The sequence below is a fragment of the Mobula birostris genome, chromosome 3, assembly GCF_030028105.1.
Source record: "Mobula birostris isolate sMobBir1 chromosome 3, sMobBir1.hap1, whole genome shotgun sequence".
NCBI classification, from domain to species: Eukaryota; Metazoa; Chordata; class Chondrichthyes; order Myliobatiformes; family Myliobatidae; genus Mobula; species Mobula birostris.
Window position 1 is genome coordinate 105,380,462 of NC_092372.1, and position 13,486 is coordinate 105,393,947.

Genomic DNA, 13,486 nt, shown 5'->3' on the forward strand with positions numbered 1-13,486 from the left:
CCTAGCCAAAGGCTCAGCAATCTCTTCCCTCGCCTCGTGGAGCAGCCTGGGGAATATTCCGTCAGGTCCCAGGGTCTTATTCGTCCTAATATATTTAAACAACTCCAACACCTCCTCTCTTTTAATATCAACATGCTCCAGAAATCAACCTCACTCATATTGTCCTCACCGTCATCAAGTTACCTCTCATTGGTGAATACCGAAGTGAAGTATTCATTAAGGACCTCGCTCACTTCCACAGCCTCCAGGCACATCTTCCCACCTTTATCTCTAATCAGTCCTACCTCCACTCCTGTCATCCTTTTTTTCTTCACATAACTGAAGAATGCCTTGGGGTTTTCCTTTACCCTACTCACCAAGGCCTTCTCATGCCCCCTTCTTGCTCTCCTCAGCCCCTTCCTTATGCTCCTTTCTTTCTACCTTATATTCCTCAATAGACCCATCCAATCCTTGCTTCCTAAACCTCATGTATGCTGCCTTTTTCAAACTGACTAGATTTTCCACCTTACTTGTCACCCATAGTTCCTTCACCCTACTATTCTTTATCTTCCTCACCGGGACAAATTTATCACTCACATCCTGCAAGAGATCCCTAAACATCAACCACATGTCCATAGTACATTTCGCTGCAAAAACATCATCTCAATTCACACCCGCAAGTTCTAGCCTCATAGCCTCATAATTTGCCCTTCCCTAATTGAACATTTTCCTGTCCTCTCTGATTCTATCCTTTTCCATGATAATGTTAAAGGCCAGGGAGCGGTGGTCACTGTCCCCCAGATGCTTACCCAACTGAGAGATCTGTGACCTGACCCGGTTTGTTACTCAATACTAGATCTAGTATGGCATTCCCCCTAGTCGGCCTGTCAACATACTGTGACAGGAATCCATCCTGGACACACTTAACAAACTCTGCCCCATCTAAACCCTTGGAGCTAATCAGGTGCCAATCAATATTAGGGAAGTTAAAGTCACCCATGATAACAACCCAGTTATTTTTGCACCTTTCCAAAATCTGGCTCCCAATCTGCCCCTCAGTATCCCTGCTGCTACCAGGGGGCCTATAAAATACTCCCAACAGGGTAACTGCTCCCTTCCTGTTCCTGACATACATCCATACTGACTCAAAAGAGGATCCTGCTACATCACCCACCTTTTCTGTAGCTGTAATAGTATCCCTGACCAGTAATGCCACCCCTCCTACCCTACCCCCCCCATCCGTTTTAAAGCACTGAAATCCAGGAATATTGAGAATCCATTCCTGCCCTGGTGCCAGCCAAGTCTCTGTAATGGCCACTACATCATAATTCCATGTATGTATCCAAGCTCTCAATTCATCACCTTTGTTCCTAATGCTTCTTGCATTGAAGTACACGCACTTCAGCCCTTCTACCTTACTACCTTTACACCGTTTATTCTGCTTCTCTTTCCTCAGAGCTTCTCTATCTGTTAGATCTGGCTTTACTACATGCACTTCTTCCTCTGCTCTTTCGCTCTGGGTCCCATCCCCCTTGCAAATTAGTTTAAACCCTTCCGAACCATGCTAGCAAACCTACCTGCAAGGATATTGCTCCCTCTTGAGTTCAGGTGCAACTCATCCAATCTGTACAGGTCCCACCTTCCCCAGAAGAGATCCCAATGATACAAAAATCTAAAACCCTGCCCTCTGCACCAACTCCTCAGCCACGCATTCAACTGCCATCTCCTCCAATTTTTACCATCACTATCATGTAGCACTGGCAGCAATCCTGAGAATGCCATCCTTGAGGTTCTGTTCTTCAGCCTTCTGCCTAGTTCCCAAAACTCACACTTCAGGACCTCATCTCTCTTCCTGCTTATGTCGTTGGTACCAACATATATCACGACTTCTGGTTGCTTTCCCTCTCGTACCAGGATGTCATACACCCGGTCAGAGACATCCAGAACCCTGGCACGCAGGAGGCAATAAACCATGCGGGTGTCCTTCTCACGTCCACAAAATCTCCTGTCTGCTCCCCTGACTGTAGAGTCTCCAATGACGACGGCTCTCCTCTTCTCCGTCCCACCCTTCTCCACCACAGGGTCAGACTCAGTGCTGGAAGCCCTACCACCGTGGCTCACCCCTGGTCGGTCATCCCCACCAACAGTATCCAGGACAGTACACTTATTATTCAGGGGAATGACTACAGGTGTGCTCTGCACTACCTGTCTGTTCATCTTCGCTTTCCCCCCCCTCTGACTGTCACTCAACAACCTGCTTCCGGCAGCCTAGGTGTGACTACCTCCCTGTAGCTCTCATCTATGACTGCCTCATGCTCCCTTGAGTCGAAAGTCATCCAGCTGCTGCTCCAGATTCCTTACATGGTCTTCCATATTGCCCAGCCGCATGCACTTCTGGCAGATGTGACTCTGCGGGAGAGGGGAGCTCCCCCAAGACTGCCACATCACCGTCTCAGGAGGCACTGTAAAGCCTAACTGGGAGCAAGCTCGTCCTCCGCCTCTTCTCGTTGAAGCCTCTCGAGTCAAAACCTCAAAGCTCCACTCCTTCACTGACCCACTCACTCACTGGCCGCTCCGCTTGAGCTACCCCCTCTATTTATTTGTTTGAGCTTTTCAAACTGCTTGGTCACCTGACCTCGACTGCCCAATCAGCTGCTTTCTGCTGAGTCTGAGCTATTCAAATCTTGATTGACTTGATTGCACATGAAATTTTACCTGCCACTTTACAGAATTACTTTTAGCCTTACTTCACTAGGTTTTTAAAAAATACTTTCTACCACCCAGTACACATTATTTCACAAGAACAAATGCCTGCAAGTTCTTTGACATTACCATGCGTAACAATTTTAATTGTAAGTAAATCTTACCTTCATTATCTGAAAATCTGCTGGGTTGATCAAGAAATCTATCAGTTTTGATTAAGGTGACTTGAGACCTAAAATATACAATTATGAAAATTTAGGTATAAATGTATTAAATTATTGGCAATCTTATTTTAATAATCACCACATACAATTTTAATTAATTTGATCCCTTGTATCACTCAGGTTTATAATATACTCAAACAATTAATAGACTATGTCATTTATATTTTAATTAGGAGAATCTTTTAAAATCAGACTACAGTACTTTTGTATCTTGACAGTTTTTATTTAGATTTGCAGGTACAGTTTTAGATTATGAGGACACGCAGTCCTCTTTTATTGTCATTTAGTAATGCATGCATTAAGAAATGGTACAATATTCCTCCGGTGTGATATCACTGAAACACAGGCTAGAACAAGACTGAAAAACTAACAAAAACCACATAATTATAACATATAATTACAACAGTGCAACAATACCATAACTTGATGAAGAACAGGCCATGGTACAGCAAAAAAGTTCAAAGTCTCTCAAAAGTCTCACATCTCAAGCAGACGGGAGAAGGAAAAAAACTCTCTCTGCCCTGCCCAACCACAGTCCGACTCTGAGCCGTTCAAAAACTTCGAGCTCTGATCAGCCCTCCGACACAGAGTACCGAGCACCATCTCTGCTGAACGCTTCGACCCCAGCCTCGGTCGCCAGCAGCAGGCAAAGCCGGGGATTTTGGGGCCTTCCCTCCGGAGATTCTCGATCACACAGTAGCAGCGGCAGTGAACCGGGCATTTCAGAAATTTCTCCAGATGTTCCTCTGTGTTTCTCACGTCTGTCTCCATCAAATCAGAATTGTCTCGGCCCCTATTTAACAGATACGATATCATTTCACCGGAGAGCTGCGCGTGCTGCGTCGCGCCGCCATCTCCTCCTCCCGCTCCCGTTTGAGGTATAAGTTATGAATATTTGCAATCAGTGTAGATGAGGTGTAAATCAAGACAACATTTAATTCGTACAGTACTTAATAGAGCTACTGTCAATGGTTAACTATAGCATGTACCCATGACAGATTGAAATTTGGAAAAGAGTAATCGTGAAACTAATATAGAAAAGCAAAATTCAAGTCAAAATATAAAAAAAATTGCAGAAACAAGAGAATACCTAGTAGTATAGTTGGTGGAAAAAAAGCAATATTCAAATATATAGAGTAGGATTTAGAGGACAAAAAGATCTTGCAGAAACAGCAATGTGCTGGTACTTGTTCCAATTTGGTGTTCATTTGCGACTCAGTGTGAATTCCTCTAAACTGGAGAATGCAGAGTGGATCATGTGACTGTTTTGGGGAATACCTCTGCTCAATGCACAATTAGGACCCTGAGCTTCCAGTTGCCTGTCAAGCTACTTCTCTTGCTCACTTGTTTTTGCACGTTCCAACTTCAAGAACAGATCATCATTTTTTGATTAGACCTACTACAGCTCTCTGGAACTAATATTACATTTCAAACTTTCTGGTCAGAACCAGCCAGAAACTAATGTTAACTGATTTTATTTTGTCTTCAAAGAAATTGTAGAGTCATAGTAATACAGCATAGAAACAGGTCCTTCAACCCAACTCACCATGCAAACCCAAGCATCCTTCCTGCTAATCCCAGCTGCTTGACCCACTGAACAGATTTAATATCCATTGTTTTAAAGTCTTCAGTAAATGCATCTCCCAGTTCAAATACTTTTCCTTTTTGTTTTCAATCATTTTCTTTACATCGCTTCCAGAGATTGGCCAGACAACAAAATTCTACCCTCCTGTTGTCTCTAACCCATCAAAGACATTCATTTTGTAACTCCCCTGCTTTCCCCTTTATAACTTATCACTGATAGCAATCTTTCCTTGTCTGGGCATCGGCTTCCAGTGATATTTTCTCTGTGGTGCATCTTCATCTCAATTAATTACCATCATTCTTTATTACAATTTGTTAATATGACTCTTTCAGCACACTTTCTTTCCTCTAATAGCAGAGTGTTGACGATCTTCAATCAGGCTAAAAATTCTTCTCATTAATGAGTGTATCAGGAAGCCAAAAATTTCAACAGCAAGCAAATAAATTTGATATAGCAATTGGAAGTTGACAGACCAGAGACTAGGCTGACAAAACTGGCCTAGAAGTGTGATAGAGTTATTAAGACACAAGTTAATAGAATAGTCTTTTCCTATGCTCTACTTCTAATTTATTCTGCCTACATTCTCAACAAATAACTCCAGATTCTAGCAACACACATGAAAGTTGCTGGTGAACGCAGCAGGCCAGGCAGCATCTCTAGGAAGAGGTACAGTTGACGTTTCGGGCCAAGACCCTTTGTCAGGACTAACTGAAAGAAGAGCTAGTAAGAGATTTGAAAGTGGGAGGAGGAGGGGGAGATCCAAAATGATAGGAGAAGACAGGAGGGGAGGGATGGAACCAAGAGCTGGGCAGTTGATTGGCAAAAGGGATATGAGAGGATCATGGGACAGGAGGCCTAGGGAGAAAGAAAAAAGGGAGGGGTGGAAACCCAGAGGATGGGCAAGGGGTATAGTGAGAGGGACAGAGGAAGAAAAAGGAGAGAGAGAAAAAGAATGTGTGTATATAAACAAATAAATAATGGATGGGATACCAGGGGGAGGTGGGGCATTAGCAGAAGTTTGAGAAGTCAATGTTCATGTCATCAGGTTGGAGGCTACCCAGACGGAATATAAGGTGTTGTTCCTCCAACCTGAGTGTGCCTTCATCTTTACAGTACAGGAGGCCGTGGATAGACATATCAGAATGGGAACGGGACTTGGAATTAAAATGTGTGGTGTCACATGCTCAAGGAGATCTGTGATTTTTTTTGTGAGAATGACGTAATGGTCTTTTGGAGGTCACCTGATGTAATTTTCCCACTGCTGTGAGATCATGTGATGACATGTGCACCATGGGTATATAAGGGAAGACCCCAGATGACACAGTTAGTTTTTAGTTTGTAGATTTCCAGGTAGAATGTGCTGCGTCTCCGTTTCTGTTGCGTGTTTGTTTTTGTGACACAGTTTCATTTTTAAAACAGAGTGTTGCGTTCTGTTGCAAGATACAATATCATTGGACTGGAAATTTTTGGCTAGATGTACTGATTTACCCTATTCCAGCAATAGAAGGGAGAGTGAAGACTTTATTGAAGTACAGGATAGAAGGATTGAGAGGAATTGGCATCATTTGGCAGTTTAACAAAGGATCAAACTTATTGAGTCTTCACTGAAGGAGTAGTGACCTGCATCAAGATAACTCTTCCCAAAAGAGATAAGAGTTCATGCAACGGTTTGCTCTCTCTAGAATTTACGGTCAGTTGTTTTGAACTGTTTTTTTTTCCTGCATCTTGAATCCTTTTTGGACAGAACCAGCAGGAAAGTCGCATCTATGAAGAAATCCTTCTCCAGGGAAGTCTCTCCCAATTGAACATATAAATCTGTTGGACTTTCAAATTTACCATTTTAAGAACTACATCTGACTTTATCGCTTTAAGAACTGTTTTCGCATTTAACGCTTTAAGAACCAGTGTCGAGTGACGATTTGTTGAATGGCTGCATAACGGTTAACTTCCGGTTAAAGTTTTCATTTGTTTTTTTTAATCGTTTATCCATGTTTAATAAATGTTTGGTTGTTTTTATATAACCTGTCTCGATTGATATTCATTGTTGCCGGTTACGTAACAGTGGCCACTGGGAGATCCTGCTTTCTCTGGCCGACAGAGCGTAGGTGTTCAGCGAAACGATCTCTCAGTCTGCTTCACGTCTCGCCAATATATATAAGACCGCATCGGGAGCACTGGACACAGTATATCACCCCAGTCAACTCGCAGGTGAAGTGTCACCTCACCTAGAAGGACTGTCTGGGGCCCTGAATGGTAGTGAGGGAGGAAGTGTACGGGCATGTGTAGCACTTGTTCCGCTTACAAGGATAAGTGCCAGCAGGGAGATCGATGGGGAGGGATGGGCAGGACGAATGGACAAGGGAGTCGCGTAGGGAGCGATCCTTGCGGAAAGCGGGGGGAGGAGGGTTGAAGAGGGAAAGATGTGCTTAGTGGTGGGATCCCGTTGAAGATGGCGGAAGTTACGGAGAATTACATGTTGGACCCGGAGGCTGGTGGGCTGGATTCTAAATTCTCAGCCACACTCAAGAGGCAATTTACTGCAGACAACCTACAAGCCTCAGGACGTGGGACGAAACTGGAAGCACGGGGAGGCAATCTCTGTGATCACATGGAGAATCTGCAAGCTCCACTCAGAATGAATGGATCCCCGCCTCAAAGTTTTATTTATTTATGTAGAGATACAGCCCGAAACAGGTCCTTCTGGCCCACAAGCCACCCTGCCCAGCAACCCCAACCTGATCACAGGACAATTTACAATGACCAATTAACCTACTAACAGGTACATCTTTTGAACGTGGGAGGTAACTGAAGCACCTGGAGAAAACCTATACAGTTCACGAGGCCAGCGTACAAACTCCTTACAGATGGCGCTGAAATTGAACTCTGAACTCCAGTGTGCCCCAAGCTGTAACAAGATCATGCTAACCACGACACTACTGTGGTGCCCTAAAGTTTGAATAAAGTTCACAGCAGATTTATTTTTTAAGTATGTAAATGTTATCATATACTACCTTAAGATTCACTTTCTTGCAGACATTCACAGAACAGAGAAATACAATGGAATAATACAATGGAGACAGACTTGAGTGCACAGCGGAACATCTGGAAAACTTCTGAAATGTCTGCTTCGCTACCGCTGCACTGTGTGGTAACCGGAATCTCTGGAGCTGAAGGCCTCGAAATCCTTGGCTTTGCGTGTTTCAGCGGCCAGGGAGAGGTCGAAGGCGCTCGGGAGGCTGTATCGGAGAGGCTGCTCGGAAGCTCGGAAGCTCGGAGTTTTCAGACGGATAGACTCAGTGTTGGCTGTGGTCGGCTGCTTCTAAGGTATCGGCAAGTTGACGGTGCCTGGAGGTTTATGGCAGGGAGTTTCTCCCTTTTGCCGCCTGCTATCGAGGACTCGGGAGTCCATCGACTCGGGACTTCGAGCCTATTTTTTTTTACTGTGCCTATGGTCTGTTCTTTATCAAATTATGGTATTGCTTTGCACTGCTGTAACTATATGTTATAATTATGTGGTTTTGTCAGTGTTAGTCTTTGATCTGTCTTGTTTTCAGTGATATCACTCCAGAGAAACATTGTATCATTTCTTAATGCATATGTGCATTTCTAAATGACAATAAATATAGGACTGAGTGTTCTCATAATCTAATCTAATCTAAATCAATGAATCGGTCAACCATCCTGAGAATATGAGCTGTATAGTTCTTCTTAAAAGTGAGTGCATAGGTTGTGGAATCCTTACTTTGCCGACCCTGTTCTTCCTTTTTACTGCAACATGCTGCTCCTGAATTCCATTCAGCTAATCCTCAAATAGCTCCTACATGTCAGGTGTGGACTTGCTCAATGTGCAGTGAGTATGCTTCCAATGGTAGGAGGGTCTAGGACGAGAATACAAGGTTGCCCCTTTAGTATAGAGATGAGGAGGGATTTCTGGACAGAGAGTGGTGAAACTGTGTAATTCATTGCCGCAGACGGCTGTGGAAGCCACGCCATGGGTATATTTAAAGTGGAAGTTGACAGGCTCTTGATTAATAAGGGCATCAAAGGTTACATGGCGAAGGCAAGAGTTGAGAGGGAAAATAAAAATCATCCAGGATTGAATAACAGAGCAGACTCACTGGGCCGAACTATTGACTCAGAGTTGAGGTGAGTGAAGTTATCCATGCTGGTTCAAGAGCCTGATAGTTGAAGGGTAATAACTATTCCTGAACCTGGTGGTGTGGGATCCAAGATTCCTGACCCTTCTTCCTGATGGCAACAGCAAGAAGAGAGCATGGCATGAATGGTAGGAGTCCCTGAAGATAGATGCTGCTTTCTTGAGGCTACGTTCTTTGTAGATGAGAATTTAGAACATAAAACATAGGAGTAAAATTAGGGTATTTGGCCCAGTGAATCTCTCTATCATTACGTCATAGTTGACTTATTATCCTTCTCAATCTCATTCTCCTGCATTCCCCCTGTAGCTTCAAACACCCTGGCTAATGATGTACTAAATGGTGGGGAGGGCTTTACAAGCAATACACTGGGCTGTGTCCACCACTGTTCATGGGCATTGGTGCTACCTTACCAGGCTGTGATGCAACCAGTCAGGATAGTCTCCACTGTGCATCTATAGAAGTTTTCGATGATAAGCCAAATTTGCACAAACTTCCAAGACAGTAGAGGCGTTGTCATGCCTTTTTGTGATGGCACTGATGTGCTGGACCCACGATAGGTCCTCTGATGTGATAATGTCAAGAAATTTAAAGTTACTGACCCTCTCTCTCTACCTCTGATCCCCTAATGAGGACTGGCTCACGGACTTCTGGTTTCTTCTTCCTATAGTCAATAATCAGCTCCTTGGTCTTGCTGATGTTGAATGGGGTGTTGTTGCTGTGAGACCACTCAACTAGATTTTCTATCTCCCTCCTATATGCTAATTTGTCACCACCTTTGATACAGCCAACAGTGGTATCATCATCAAACTTAAATATGGCACTCGACCACTCAGTCATAAGTGACTAGAGCAGGACACTAAGCACAATCTTGTGGTGCACCTGTGCTGATGGTGATTGTGGAAGAGAAGTTGTTGCAACCTGTACTGACTGGGGTCTGCAAGTCAGGAAGAGGAGGATCCAGTTGTACAAAGAGGTACCTAGGCTAAAGTCTTGGAGCTTAGAGATCAGTTTCAAGGGAACGATAAGTTTGAATGCTGAGCTGTAGTCAATGAAGAGTATCTTGATGCATGTACTTTCATTGTCCAGGTGTTCCAGAACTGAGTGAAGAACCAATGAAATGCCATCTGTTGACCTGTTGTGATGGTAAGCAAACTGAATTGGACCCAGGCACTGTACAATGCCAGCAATTGGGGTTAAATTCTCACCGTTGTCTGTAAGGAGCTTGTACATTCTCCCTGTGGGTTTCCTGCAGGTGCTCTGGTTTCCTTCCACATCCCAAAGACATACAGGTTTAGAGTTACTGAGCTCTGGGCAGGCTAGGTTGGTGTCGGAAATATGCAACTCTTACAGGCTACCCTAAGCACATTCTCATACTCCGTTGGTTGCTGATGCAAATTATGCATATCACTGTATGTTTCAGTGTTTCAATGTACATGTGACAAATAAAGCTAATCTAAAGGTGACCTGATAGACATGTATAAGATGAGAGACATTGATCGTGTGGATAGTCAGAGGCTTTTCCCCCAGGGCTGAAATGGCTAGCACAAAAGGGTACAGTTTTAAGGTGCTTGGAAGTAGGTGCAGAGGAGATGTCAGGGGCAAGTAATTTTATGCAGAGTGGTGAGTGCGTGGAATGGGCTGCCAGCAACAGTGATGGAGGCGGATACGATAAGGTCTTTTAAGAGACTCCTGGACAGGTACATGGAGCTTAGAAAAATAGAGGGCTATGGGTAACCCTAGGTAGTTTCTAAGGTAAGGACATGTTCAGCACAGCTTTGTGGGCCAAAGAGCATACAATTAACATAAAAATAGCAAGCAATAAATCCTGCAAGATGAAATGATCAATACAAATGCAAAAATATTAAACTTAAAATAGTTTAGTTAAAAAAACATAGTAACTGAGTTACCACGTAGCACTGAAACCACTTCAGCAAGCAACAGAAATTGAGAAGTGTCACAGTATAAATATGGGTAAAAGAATGCACAAGGGGAAAAGGGTTGGCACACACTGTGCAACAACATACAAGAAGAAACTGAGCTACGCACAGAAAATATACACAAATACAAGACTTTTGTTATTCTAATATCAATCTGATCCATCTGGCAGATTTACTCATGGTTGTACTCCGGGGTGAAGACAGCAGTATAGCCTTCAGTTTAGCAATGGCTTCAGAACACGTTGCACTGGTGGAGTCATTACAGAGTCCAACAGGACAGCAGTGACTTCCCACATTTTAGGCTAGAAAATCCATCTACTGGATCTCAGTAAGCTGTTGTAAATATACTGTACTAAGAAAGCAAATGGAAGATAGCAGGGAAAAATTCAGCAATTTAATTTAGTTTAAGTGTTTTTATGCTTTTTAATCCAACCCCCCCCCCTCCCATTTTCACAACTTATACTTTAAAATCATCAGTTTACAGAAGTTCTTGAATCATGGAAACAGGCTCTTCAGCCCAACTGGTCCATGCTGACCACAAGCCCCAAGCCCCTCCCCTCCATGTACCTATCCAAAGCCTCTTCAATGTTGCAATTGTACTGGCCTTGACTACTTCCTCTGGCTGTTCGTTCCAGGTACTCACTACCTCTATGTAAAGTTGTAAGTCTTTAAATCTCTCCTCTTATCTTGTATTTGTGCTCTCTAGCTTTGGACACACCAGCGCTGGCGAAAAGAATCCACCTTATCCAGACCCCTTGAGGTCACTTCACATTTTCATATGCTCTAAGGAATAAAGGTCTACGGTGGCCAATCTCTCCTCATAATTTAGGCTCCAATCCAAGCAGCATCCTTGTAAATCTCTTCTGTATCCTCTCCAGCTTGACTATGTCTTTCCTATAATACGGTGACCAAATTGTACACAAAACTTTAAAACATTAAGTGTAACCTTGCAAATGACTTATAATGCAACAGAATCTCCCAACTCCTAAACTTGATGCCCTGACTGATGAAGTTGACATTTCAGGCCAAGACCCTTCATCTGGATGCTGAAAAAAGTGTCTTGTCCCAAAACATCCTTTGTTTACTCTTTTCCATAGATGCTGCCTGACCTGCTGAGTTCCCCCAGCTTTTTGTGTGTGTGTTGCCTTGGATTTCCAGCATCTGCAGAACTTCTCATGTTTATGCCTAAAAGTATTACATGTTTCCTTCTTTTCCCTGACTAGATGCTTGACATCTTTCATCAGCCAGGTTTTGTTGATCTTGGTATGTCTACCCTTTTCCTGAATGGAAAAATGCTGCCTCCGAACTCTTGATGGGATCCTTTTAAAAGCTTCCTACTTACTAAATATTCTTTTGCCCTTAAGTAGAATCCAGAACACCATAAAATATAGGAGCAGAATCATCCAGATAACCCCAGATAGATTTGATGATGTCTTCGAAGTTCCAACTCAGCCAGTTTGCAATTTGCCTGCTGGGATATTGGTCCACTCCTCATTCAATTGGAGGTACACCAGCAGGTGGCGCTGTTCAAATACTTCTCATGAAACCCTTGGTTGCAGACTTGCGAACTGTGCTAGGTAGCCTAGGCAAGTCACAACAGCACATTTTGTAGCATGCACTACAACCTACACAAGTAATGCAAGGAATGAACTTTTAGAGTGGTGGAGGGATGCAATTCAACCAAGCTGTGGTGTCCTATATAGTCTTGAACTTCTTCCAGTGTTACTGGAGGCCCATTTACCCAAAAATAAAACTTATTCATTGTGTCAGCTCCTCATAGGATACCTAGTGATTATAGCAGCCACAGTATTTTTGTGGGCAGATCAGTTGAGTATCTGCATAATGGTGATCAAAAATATTGAAGATAGGAGCCTTGGAACAGTAATACCAGTGAATGAAAACAGGAGGTAGCAAGACTAAGGGTTTGGCACATATGGGGCTTTGGGAATAGTAATCACAACTCCTCCTACCTGCATGTAGGCCATGGCTAAAAAGCAGGGCACCAGAGACAAGGGCAACAAAGAGGTGGTCACGGGAGATACAGGAGTGGCTATGGTATTGCTTCGAGCCAGTAGACAGGGTGATCTTCAAGGACTCAAGGATCTGAATCAATATGCCATGGTTATCATGGACTTTATAAAGACACTCATGGACGAGTGTACCCCACAAAATCATTCAGTCTTTCCCAATCAGAAGCCATGGATTATTCAGGAGATCTGCAATCGGCAGCGTTGGAGAGAATCAGTAATTTCAAATTCCTTAGTGTTATCACATCAGAGGATTTGTCCTGGCACCAGCACCAAAGTGCCATTATAAAGACACAGTAATGCCTCTACTTTCTTAGAAGTTTGGGCAGATTTGATATGATGTACAGTGGACAGTATCCTGACTGTTTGCTTCATGGCCTGTTTCAAAGTTCAAAGTAAATTTATTATCAAAGTACATATATGTCACCATATACTACCCTGAGATTCATTTCCTAATGATATAGAAACACCAATGCCCAACAAGGGAAAATTTTACAAAACAGTTGTGGATAGAACCCAGCCCATCATGGGCAATGATTCAGCACATTTACAAGAAGTGCTGCCACAAGAAAGCAGCATTCATCATTAAAGACCCTGCAATCCAGGCCAGGCCATGCTCTCTTCTCACTGCTGCAATCAGGAAGGTGGTACAGGAGTCTTGGGTGCCACACTACCATGTTCAGGAACAGTTATTACCCCCCTTCAACCATCGGACTCTTGAACCAGCGTGGGTAGCTTCACTCACTTCAACTCTGAATGGAGCAGACTTAAGCCATTCGGTCCACCCAGTCTGCTCTGCTACTCGATCGTGAGTGATTTTATTTTTCCTCTCAGCCCCATTCTCCTGTCGTCATAATGTAACCTCTGATGCCTT

General features: G+C 43.5%; 1 protein-coding gene across 1 annotated transcript in view; it reads right to left on the reverse strand.

The window, feature by feature from the left end:
- The window catches only part of LOC140195211 (inactive ubiquitin carboxyl-terminal hydrolase 53-like), a 142,728-nt gene that overhangs the window by 40,753 nt on the left and 88,489 nt on the right, over positions 1-13,486 (reverse strand). The window contains exon 13 of the mRNA XM_072253157.1: positions 2,847-2,914. Within this exon, the coding sequence (XP_072109258.1) occupies positions 2,847-2,914 (68 nt within the window). The remainder of the gene's footprint in view (positions 1-2,846; positions 2,915-13,486) is intronic.